At 27.7% G+C, this 13,013-nt stretch overlaps 1 protein-coding gene across 1 annotated transcript; it reads right to left on the minus strand.

Moving 5' to 3' along the window:
• Positions 1-5,300: 5,300 nt before the first annotated feature.
• HMGA (high mobility group A) lies at positions 5,301-6,772 on the minus strand. The gene is given in 4 exon segments (XM_021437207.2): positions 5,301-5,965; positions 5,968-6,114; positions 6,117-6,150; positions 6,236-6,772. Coding segments are annotated over 4 exon segments (522 nt in total). The 5' UTR covers positions 6,314-6,772; the 3' UTR covers positions 5,301-5,702.
• Between the last annotated feature and the right edge of the window lie 6,241 nt (positions 6,773-13,013).

The following is a 13,013-nucleotide window of genomic DNA, read 5'->3' on the forward strand; positions in this document are numbered from 1 at the left end:
GTATAATTCAGTATACTGATGAGGGGAGGCTTATATCTATCTAAAGCCTCAATTTTAAGAAGATATTATATAATAAAGTAAAAAACAAACTATTATATAATATATGTTCCCTTATAATTATTTAATATATGCACTGACACTCAATATGTTTGAAGTTAGATCAACACACAAAGAAAACACATGCAGTAGTACTATTAATCCATCGTGGTTTACTAACTTTATTTTTTTTTACTTCTAATTTGAATCAAATAAAAAGAGATAATTCTCTCATAGACTCATCTTAAGATTTAAATTCAAGAATGCAAATTAACTTTTAAAGACATCTATTGACCTTTTTCGTACTCGTTTCATATATTGTTACAGTAAAATGGAAATAACATTGGGTCACACACACTATAGTCTCTAAGCTGTACTTTTTCTATTAAAAAAATGTAAAATCTTCGTAAAATAAAAGGAAGTTATCATGACCTGCCGTACACATGAAGCAAGAACAAAAGCCCATGTTTCCATTAAGAAGATGAAGATGGGAGCAGGTTTCTTCTTCACTAGGAAGCTAATCTTGTCTGATTTCTCTAATGCCGGAGCTATGAAAGGAGATTAGGAGATTAGTCCTGATGGCTGCAATCATTGGAGAAGAAAGTGTACAATTATAATTTTATATATAGTTAATAATTTTTATGTTAATAGAACATGAAATTTATCAATTAAATTAACAAAATATAAATCATATAAAATTATATGAATTACTTTAAAATTTAATTAATTTTACACAATTAAGAGGACCTTTCCTCGCTCATGCATTTGTGTGTTTGTATATATCAAGAATCTTCTTTAATTAGAGGAGAAACTTATTTTTGTGCATATTTAATTTGAAGAACTTAAACAATGAACTTGTAACTCAATATTCTTGCACCGATTACTTTTGCATTCTTTTCCATTACAAAAGAATATGGAGAAAAGAAAGAATTTGATTCTCTAAACACTATTATAGTAAGTACCATGCCCCAAATTTAGTTATTTAGCACTAACATGGTTTATGTTAAAATAAGCAAGCCTTTATTGTCCTACACTATCTATTTGACAAAAAATAAGTTGAGTTTCTACTTTTCTATAACAAGTGTCTTATAAGACACTCTTGATTTAAAATTAGTTAAAATACTATTTATAATAATATTTTTATATTAAATATGATAATTAATAATTATTTAATAAATTTCAATTCATTCAAAAAATAAATGACTGAATATGATAGTTTTAAAATAATATCCTTTAAGTACTAGTTAATTACAAACTGTTATTGTACATACTCAGGACAAAATTGCTGATAATAAATACAGGATAAATTAGAAAGAGATTAACTTTTATTAATTTTATTTTTATTGGGATTTGAGCTAAAAACTGAGGTGGTGCCACAATTTTATTAGCACACCCAACCGGCTTGCAAATGAGGTAGACGCGTAAGAACTTTGATTAACAGAATCCTCTTCAGAACATTATTTACTCAAGTAGTGCTCGTTACGCCTACTCAGAAACAAAACTAAAACTACAACGAATCTTCTATAATTTCAACATAATAATATCAAATTAAATAAAAAGAGCAATGCTGAACAAGATAGGAAGAAGCTTCATGGATTTATAGATTCAATTTAATTATTAGCTAATTTTACTTTGGCCGAAAAAAATACAAGATTTATTTTAATCAAATAGAAGATATATAGTACTATTAACTTTTTTTTTAACAAATTGAATTTAAATCCACTACTCATAAATTATACTAAGATAAATGTCATATAACATCTCTCATTTAATACAAATATGATGGTTAATACTTACATAAGAGTCTAAATTAATCACTACTAATAATTTGAATTTAAGTTTTTAAAAATAAAGTGATTTAGGTCTAAAAAATTATTGAACCATAATACTTCGAGTTAGATTATTACAACTAGTATCAAAGCATATGTCAATTTGATGTGAGCTTCCACATGATATTGATGAGATTTAGGTTCTATAGATTGAGTTTTGGTTGTGATTGTGAATTGTAGTCTTAATAAGGATATCAAAAATTTAGGTGGGTAGGATTATTGGAGTGTGATATTTCATCTCACATCTAATGTAAATATGATTGTTAATATATATATAAGGGTCTAAGTTAATCATTGTTAGTAAAGTGAGCTTGAATTTAAATTTTTGAAAATCACGTGATTTAGAATTAAAAAATTATTGAAAAAATTGATTAACTACTATTAATTAAAATAATATTTGTTATTTTTATAACCATGATATTGACATGAAGGGTGTAAAATGTCAAGTCATTATGTCATCATATCATATCAACATGTCATGTCATTATCCATTATGACATGTTAGTATACCTCATTAGCGTCATCTAGCATAAAAAGATATGTAATATTTTGATTAACGACAATTAATCAACGTTAGTTTTAAGGTTTTATTTAACTTAATATAAAAATATAAAAGCTTAATTGAATATAATAAAATTATAAGAATTTATCTAAATTTTTTTAAATAATTCAAAAAATTGTGTAATTATTATGCCTAAAACTTTAATAATAAATCTTTAAGTATTGAATTTACATTATGAAAATCATTTTATATGTCAAAATTAATTATTGAATAGTTGAATATTTTCATTACAAGACAAGATATAGATGACTTTATAGAAATTTCACAATTAACATGAGTTAAAAAGAAAAGAGCATTGACTGTCAATATTAACTGGGTTTTGATTACTTATATTTTCAACACTTACATTTAAAATATTGTACATTATTATGTATTCTTCAATATGAGTAACCAAATGCATTGAAAATCTGTCTGACATAAAAATGGGAGGAAGCCATTAAAAAAAAAAGGCAAAGCCAAATTTGTTGAGCAGCATGGAGGGATTGTAAATAATTGATTTTGGGTAGTATTTTTATTTTTTAAGAATTGTTTTACAACGTAGTTTTATATAGAGAATAATGATAATAATTACAGTAAATGAAACATTATTTCATGCAAAATAATTAGAACAAGTAAAATACTACTTCACGCAAAACAATTAAAACAAGTAAATCACTACTTCACGTAAAACAACTAAAACAATTGAGCACTACTTCATATGAAACAATTAATATAATTGGAATAACTACTTCATATTGAATAACTATTTCATACGAATAGCAATAAAAGTAACCCAAAATAAGTGATAATATTCGCAAGTTACTTTCACCTTAGAATGTTTTAGAGAATTTGATTTGCTGGCTCATATATAAAAATAGTTAAGAAATCTTTTTCTTAACTTGTTTTTAATGTGTAAGTGTTTCTTTTTCTTATCTTGTTATCTTGTTTCTTTTCAAATACATGTATTTCTTCCTCTCACTTGTTCTTTTTGTATCTTTTCACGTACACTTTTTTTTCTTAGCTTGTTCTCGTCCTTTTACCTTTTACTTAAGAATAAGTTTTTTTATATTATTAACGGTCATAAAACCCAACCACTTCAATAGTCACATAATGAATTTATAACCATTACTCAATATTAAATCTCAATAACAATTATCTAACATTTAAACTTTTCTTAATAATATTATTCATTACACATATGAAAACCTATTCTTGAATAACCATCTCTTATGGCACAATATATACAACCTTCACAATTCATTTGAGGGTTCTTTTTTCTAGGTTTATAACATTTTCACCTAAAGCTGCTTTCTTTTACTTCTCTCTTTAATTCTCTTTTACTCTCTAATTATTTATCTATTCTTTTTCATCTCTTATGATATTCAATGCTTCAAAAACTGCTTTAATCTTTTTCTCTGGTGATTCCGATACATCCTTTTACTTATTTGTGGTGCTTCCTCTCCCTTTCACAAAGATTTTACAAAGATAGCACATATATATTAAGGTATTTGGACTAAACTTGGCAATTTTTAACACAGCACGGAAAGACATGAGGTTAAACAAGTGTGGGTTATGTCTTAACGTGTTTCGTGTCTAATTGTATTTAATATGTTTAAAACACGAAAATTTTCGTGTCTTAACGTATCAAACATGAGTAACACATTTAATTAATCATATTAATCGTGTTATTGTGTTTAATCATGTCATCATGTTTAAACGTATATACATGATACGTTTATCAATTTATTAAAAATTAATAATTAAAGACTATTCTAACCTCACTTAAATAATTTTTAATAAATTCTTAAATTTTATAAAAATAATAACGTAATTATGCCATGGCTAAACCATGATTTTGAGCTTTTGTTTTATTATATTTGATGTTATTATTATTTTATTTTGTTATAATTATTAATTTTAAATTTAAATAATAAAAGTATATTTAATTATAAATATTTTTATTTCATTATATTAGTAATCGTGTTGTATCTTGTATTAGCATATTTAATGAACATGTTAATTATGTGGTATTATTTTATACGGTTATTAAATATATATGTTACGTGTTTTAAATTTAAAACATCAATATTATTCATGTCTAATTGTATCTTTTATATTTAAGACATAAAAACATGAATTACCAAGTCTAATTTTGGTAACCTTTTCCTAGTTTTGTTTGTTGTTGGTTGAACTAATTTAACCATTATTAAAATAAGTGTGCCCTTTACTTAGGTTGATAAAAATAAAATGAAATATCTTCTGCTAAATTGACAGGAGTCCAACAAAATAAGCAGTCCCAACTCAAAAACCTGTGTCAGCCTTGTGCAGCTAGCGCGAATTAGGAAGGAAAAATCAGCAAAATTGGGTAAGGACTAAGGACCACGCACCCAAAACAGAATCCACGTACTCCAACTTTTTCCTTTTAAAATAAGAATAAAAGGTCAAAAACACCCCCGCCAAAACCCGCCCAAATTTATTTTTCAAAAATTTGAAAAATTTTCCCATACAAACTTTGTCTACAGTCCGCCCCATGTGCAAAAGAGCCTATTAACCAAATAAAAATCCACAAAAATATTCCTGTTCCTTTATTTTTTATTTTTAATCCCTGCTTTCAAATTTCAAGCGTGCTCTGGAAAAGGAAACATGTTGCCATTTATTATTACACTATATTATCTGTAAAGTTGTCACAACTCAATAAATCAAAAGCAAAAATATATAAATATAAAAATTATGTTTAGCTCAAACTATTCCTCATCATTAAAATAGAAATAATTAGATTACTTGGGCATAGGAAAGAGAGAGAAAATACAGTATGCATGCTAGATTGGTAACAGTCTTTAAAGGGACAAAAAATAATTCAAAAAGCAAAAGCAAAAGAGTTGGAAAAAGTGATGGAAGAAGAGATTTTAATCCTTTTTTTTTTTTTAATGTTTTCATGCTTGGGGCAAAGCGAGAGATAATAAAGAGGCCCAAAAGCCTACAAAGCCGGTTCAACAAATTTACATGCAAATTACAAAGAGTCACTAAAATCTACCCCTTCCCTAAAGGCATTACAACACATTCCCCACATCAATTCCAAACCCCGGAAATAAAAAATTCAAATTACAAGAAAAAAAGGAGGAAAGAAAGAAAAAGCTAAAACATCAATTAGTAGAGAACTAAACAACACCTAAAAAATTAAAGTTAAAAAAAGGAAAAGGAAAAAAAAAAAACCTAGCTAACTCCCTCTTTTTCTCTCTCTATCTCTCTCTCTTTCTTTAAGCTTTCACTACTTTTACTTCAGAAGCCACCGGCAATTACACCTTCGGCGGCCGACCGCGACCTCGCTTAACACCGGAAGGTGGAGGAGCAGCGGAGACTCCAGTCTTAGCCTTTTTAGGTGGGCGTCCACGAGGCCTTCCAGTACCGCGGGAGGTTTTGGGCTTAGGGGGAGCAAATGGATCTTTGGGCTTTGGCGGACGACCACGAGGCCTCGGTGGGGAGACGACGGTGCCAGGTGGAAGAGGAACCTTGGGCTTAGGCGGACGCCCTCGTCCACGCTTGGGTGGAGCATTGGGTCGGGTTTCAAGTAATTGTTCTTCGTCATAACAATTTGGCCGCTTTGCTTCATCTTGTTGAGGTGGTGGGAAAGGAGGGTCGAGTGAGCCGCTGGGAGATCTGGGTGAGTCGACTCGATGTGCTTCGAGATTGCCGACTTATTCGACCCTGCTTCTCGTTCAATGCCTCTATCGCTTCCAAAATCATCTAAACAACGAAATCAAAAGAAATTACACACATGAAATGACCAAAAAAAACCCCGAGAAAAAATGTTGGGACAAAATTCAAGTACCTGAGGATAGTCTGGAAGAGAAGATTGTTGAGAAGGGGGAGGAGGGCCTTGAGTGTTATTAGTTTCTTCAGTCGCCATTGAAAAATTAAAACAAAAAAAGCTTTCTTCTTCCTTTTTTGCTCTTTATTTTCCTTTTGGTTTTGCTGAGAGAAAGGAAAGGGAGAGAGAGGAAACTGTTGTTGTTGTGAAGAAAGAGGGAGAGGAGAAGGGTTGGATTTAAAAGGGAGAGGCTTTGCGATCGGATGAAAGGAGGAGGAGATGAAGAAGACGGGTTGGAGCTATGATCCAACGGCTGGATACCTAACTTCGGTTTATATCGAACGGATGTAGTTTATTTCATATGGGATACGAGGATCGATGACGTGGGAGGGAGCTGAACTAGGATTGGAAGGTTTCTGAATTCCGGATTATGAGTTTCTTTCTTTCTTTTTCGAATTCATCGTTACGAAAATAGTTTTCGTGTCGATTTGTTATTGGCCCAATAGAACGTAAAAGGGTTTCCGGATTTACTCGGACGAATGAGAAAAGGCCACGTTGCTGGGATCACAAGGGTTGGATTCTATGGGAGGCGGATCGGGCATCCAAGTGCGGGGAGGTGGGGCCCGAATGAAGGAGGAGGTGATGATTGAGTGTGAGAGGGGGATAGGGTGAAACCTTGGAGGAGGAGTTGGAAACGAATGGGCGGCGAGAAAGGGGTTGACTTTTGAGAGAGGAATGTGGAGTGATGGTACCCCATCATAGCCCGGGTGTCTGGCACTGTCCCCATTTCAAAGGTTATCCAAACCGTACAATTATTTCAAATCAGAGAAACAGAAAGATTGTTTTTGTGGATTAGAGACATCAGATCAGATGCCTACTCTCCTCTGCCTGCTGCTTAGGTTTTTATGAATGTGTGTCCCTTTCGTCTTCTCTCATTCCTTAATTTGGCTGTGGGTTTTCTGCCTTTTCCTTTAGTCACAGATTGTTATGGCCTGGTTCGGGCCAAATTAACCGTATATATTAATTTTTTAAGATTAAGTTTGAGTTCAATTCCGTCATTTAATTATATTAATAAAAAATATAATATTTCTAATATAATATTTGTTTAGTCAGGCTGTGCTGTCTCAAACCCAAAATTAATTAGATCCGAGTTGAGTCACGGTTTTGGACTTACACAAATAGTTTGGTCTTTGGGAACCTCTACTTATACATAACTAATCTTATTCTGTTATTATGTATTTTTTTATATTTAGCACTATAATGTGAAGTAACAACTTTTTACCGTATCCATCAATCTCAGAATTTATATTCAAAATGTCCAAATTTGAATCTCAAGTCCCCAATCTTGTCCATTAGGATGTTCCTTTAGAAATATACTATAATTTCATTTTAAAGACAATGATACTATAATTTTTGGTTTTTGTTTCTTTTAATAGATTTTGTTGAAAATTTAATTCTTGTATTTCAATGCATATAATTGTCATGGAGTGTGGCTATAAATTGCAATTGAATTATGTCATTGCACCATTTTGAAAAAAATTGTAATAGATGATTACAACTAAAAATTACAATTGAAAGTAATTTGAAAAAGTTTTTGAACTATTCAAAAAATTTAAATAAATTCTTATTCTCTTTTTGTGTTCAGTTAAATCTTTATATTTTTATTTTGAATCAAATAAACCCTTATTACTAACTGTTGATTAATTGTGATTAGTCAAAATATCACTTATCATGTTATACTCACATTGTGTTAACGATGTTGATGTAGAGTTAATATAGAGAGTAAACATGTTATATGATTATATTATCATGCCACATCATCATCCATTATGACATATTAATATCACATAATATAAAATAATAAGTAACATTTCGACTAAAATAATTAATCAACAATGGTTTAAATTTGATACACTAACAATGTATAAGGGCATAAGATCATGCCATCTTATTACAAAATAAATTCAAAATTTTAAGAGATTTTACAATAAATATTATTAAGTTTTTTAATTTAATTCAAAATTTTAAAGGACTTACAAAAAAAAATTAAAAATATATTTTTTTATCCCTTTAACTCTCTCTTATTCAATCTCTTCCTCTTCTTCCCTCAACAACAATAGATTCAAAATCGTAAATCTTTTTTGGAAAGTAAAATCTTAAATTCTTCAAAGTAATATTTATATTACTCTTCTTCTTAGTTTAATTTTTAATATTTATTTCACTCTTCTATTTGAAAATTACTTTCAAAAATAATAATAGATAATGAGGTGAAATCTTTGATTTGTTTAGCAATGGCTGGTTGAATGAAACGAATAAATCAATTGGAAAAGAGTCAAAAGCAAAACATCAACTCTAAAGAAATATAATTGCTTTCTGGGAATCTAAAGGCAGCAAGTCCCAACCTTCATTGCAACACGTAGCAAACAAAAAATCTAAAACTCATGCTTTCTTCAATATTTAGCAAGTTCACATATTTCTGATTCGTTGGAGCTTAAAAAGGACGAAGCAAAAATCTATTGATTCAAACTAAGGGCGAAGCTAGTTAATTTTTATTGAGAGGTTAATGTTGAAAAAAAATAATGTATAAAATATAAATAGTTAAATACGATATATAAAATTAATAATTTATTTTTATGTTATCAAAATTGTTGAAATACTAAATACTCAAAGATAATTTTTATTCAATTAAATATAAAACGTAAAGCATATAAAAAATATATATTCAAGATAATTTCTCCTTATATAATAAGGATTAATAAAATAAATGATATACTAGTAAAATTTTATGTAACAACTAATAATGCAACACTACAACTCATATTTAAGAATTATATAATAATTTTTTAATTTTTAAAGACAAAAATCAGTGAAAATTAAATCTACATAAAGAAAAAAAAAAAGAACGTGGCAAGTAGAAAAATATGATTGATGATTCGTAGAAATTTGAAAAAGAAAATCTATAAAAACTCAAAACATATGAGCAAATAGAATAGAATTGAAAAAATAAATAAATATAAATAATATTAATAATATAAATAAAAAAAAGATAAAAAAAATTTACCTCTTCCTAATTTTACAATGAAAGACAAAAGAGAAGAGAAAGTGAAAAAGAAGAGACGGAAATCGGTGTGGATAAAATTAAAAAAATTAAAGAAAAATTTAAGAGTTATAGTAAAATTAAATAAGACTTGTGAAGTTATTTTATTATTATTTATTTATATTAATTATTCAAATAAAAAATTATTTTGGAAGATCATTAAATATATATAATATAAAAAATTTTAACATTTTTGGAGGGCCTTTCCTGTCACTATGCAACATTCGTTCTTAACTTAAAATAAAAATATAAAAATTTAATTGAATGTAATAAAATAATAAAAAATAATTTATTTTTTTAAAAATTATTTAAAGATATTTTTTAAATAATAAAACTCTTAAAGGATGATATAATGGAAGCAAAAACATTAAAGATGACATTGTAGTGATATCAAAATCATATTGGGGCAAAATTCCTTCTATTTTCAATTTTGGTATAGGCAAAAGCCTTTCATGATGAATATGGGTACACTTGTACGATTGAACGAATAATTTTAAGATAAAACTTTAAGAAGCTTCCGATAGATCTAATCAATGGATTCTTGAAAAGGAAAATAAATTCATAATAGAGGATTTGAATGGTCAACCATGATTTTAGATAAAATGAGAGAGGATAGACTTTTTTCTACTGTTTCCATGGTGGTGCTCATAAACACCAAACACACATAGCATGACAACATGTAATCACTTCTAAGCTAGGCTTATCCATTGTGCTATTAGACTCCTTTTAAGGGTAAAATATATCCATATCTTCAACTTTTGGTTATAATTATATATGGATTTATTAGTATTTAAAATGGACAATTCATCACAAAAAATATCTTTTGCTAAGCACATAAATCCTAACGTTAATTAATCGTCAATGTTTGTGTTAGTTTGATAATATGATAATATTTTAAAATAATTTTATTTTTAATTAATTATAAAAAAATCACTATATAAATTATAATTTTTAATTTTTAATTTTTTCTCCATAATTCAAATTCTCTCGATCGCTCTCTTGTTGGTTGACCACCCTGTGCCAATTGGTGATTGACGCTCCCTTGGGGAGCACGATCTGGTGCTCTTTTGGGGAGATTCAACTAGATCTGGCATTTCATGTTTAGTTTTGGTTACGAGATGGCCAATCAATGTTAAGTAGTGTCGTCAGTCGGTCTGTGAGAAAAAAAATGAAAAAAGAATAAGGATATTTTAGATATTTCATGTTTCAGCATTAACATCTTTTAGAGATTTGGGGTAAACTGCTCATTTGATTACTAATGTACTCGCGTGCAATTATAACCAAAAGTTAAAAGATGTCAATGTATTTTACCTTTTTGTAATAAGAAAATTGAAACAATAAGTAATTATAAGAATTGTAATACGATCTCAAATGAATGTGTGACCTATCTATCAGCATATATAATTTCTTCTTCTTCTTCTTCTTTTTCTTAATTTCCTAGTGCATTTAGAGGAAGTTTCATGGTAAAATTTGGTGTTTGAACTTTTATCCATTTATGTTAAATTATATAATTAGTCTTATGCTTTGGTAAAGTGGTGAATTTAATCTATATATAATTAAAAATTTGAGGTCTTTATACTTTCTAAAATTGATAAAGTCAATTCAATTATTAATACTATTATAAAATTTCTATTATTTATATTGATAATTAATCTAGTATTTTCTTGTTGATGTGACATTTTTTTTATTTATTCCATAACACTCTTTTCACTATTTTAAATCATGGAGTACATAAATTCAATTCTTCATCTCATAATACTCTTTCTATAAATCTTAGCAATCTATTTATATTTTTGATTTGTTTCTTTTTCAACCTTATTTTAAACCATTAACTCATATTAGATATTTTCATGTCCACATTTATTAAATTCATGTAATTTATTGGTCTAGTCATATTGGTACTACTATTACATCATTTAGGAAATGTTACATCACTACATCAACAAGAAAATTCCGTATTAACAAAACCAAACATCATATTAATATAAATAACAAAAAAATTTTAAAACATTATATTAACATTATCAATTTTAAAAAATATAAAAAACTGAATTTTTATAAATTATTATATATGGACTAAATCTACCATTTTGATAGAGTAAAGGGATTAATTACATAAGTTAGCCATCCATTTAAGAAAATAACAAAAGCATTGATTATTATAAAAATGTAATTCTCAACAAATATAACTTTAAATTTCTTAATTCTAATAATGTTAATTTATTAATTTTTATCATCAAGTTTTCTTAAATATATAAAATTGAAAAGATTGAATGCAAATCTAAATGTAATAATAAATTGAATCTTAAAATAAAAAATTTGATAAATGTAACCTTATTTAAACAGTAAAAATTCACCCATCCATTAATCTAATGATGTCAGGTTGTTGATTTTGAAGACTTTGAATTAAAAAAAAAATCTAATCCAACCTGACTATTTGTAATGTAAATGATTAGGTTAATACTAAGAACTATTTTCTAATTGTCGATGACATTCAACATGATCACATATTCACATCAAACAATGTTTTATATATGTTAACAGCAAATATTTAAAACAAGAAGCAAATTAAGTATTGAAATTAAACTAGCATATATCACAAGCCATCATTCGTAATGGTTTAGGGTTTTCTTGATCTATATTCAGCATTTCGAGCGCGTAGGGCAGTGGCCTTGCGGTCCAGCATGCAACCCAGACTCGTAAGGATGGGTGCATTACCAGAAACGAGAGGGTGCCTAAAAGAATATAAAACTTGGCTACTTGCTCGTCATCTGAAGCCTTGAATGCAAGGTTTAATGATGAAAAGAATTCGCGGAGGTAGAAGGGAATAGGAAACTCTTAAGGGCACCTTTGCTTCTAGATCGTATATGAGAATAATGAAATATTTATTTTGTAAGAATAAAAAAAATAAAATAATTATTATATAATTTGATTCATAAAAAATTATCGTTATGATATAATTTTAATGTTTGATTGGTACAAATAGTTTTAAAATAACAAAAAAATAAGTTATAGAAAAATAAAATTATCTTTTATTATTTTAATTTCAAAATATAATTTGATAATTTATTTAAAATATTAATAATTTGTAATTAGAACTTTAATATTATTATTTTAATTTTATTTTTAATCTGTGTTTTCATTTTTAAAATATTAAAAATTTATGGTTTATAATTAAAACTTTAATTCGAAATATTAATTTGTATAATTTATTTAAAAGATTAATAGGTTATAACTATAACTTTAATATATCTTTTATTTTATTTTTCTTTTGTTTTATCTCTTTTTCTTATTTTCTTTCCTCTTCTTCTGACTGACCATGGGAGATATAGCTGGAGCAATGTAAATATCAACCAGACACTTCTACAACCAGATATCAGGTGACTAGAGTGTCAAACCCGAGGCCCCTGGTGACTAGATCCAACGGTTGGAGTCAAATTATTGTAAAGGAATATGCAGATTTTCTTTTTGAGAAAAACAAAATTGAAACTTAAAAATTTTCAAATATATATCTTATTAAGAATAGTTTGTTATTGTTTAAATTTGAAGCCAATGTTAATATAATTTTTAATTTGGTTGAATGATATTAACTTGAATTTATGTTATGGAAATAGGTGATCAATTTGGAACTTATAATTTTTAGTGAATATGAATTATTGAGATCAAATATTAACCCTCTTACAACATGCATGTAATAGATAT

Source organism: Theobroma umbraticum, unplaced genomic scaffold, assembly GCF_002168275.2.
Source record: "Theobroma umbraticum cultivar Fairchild unplaced genomic scaffold, ASM216827v3 scaffold_20.0, whole genome shotgun sequence".
NCBI lineage: Eukaryota > Viridiplantae > Streptophyta > Magnoliopsida > Malvales > Malvaceae > Theobroma > Theobroma umbraticum.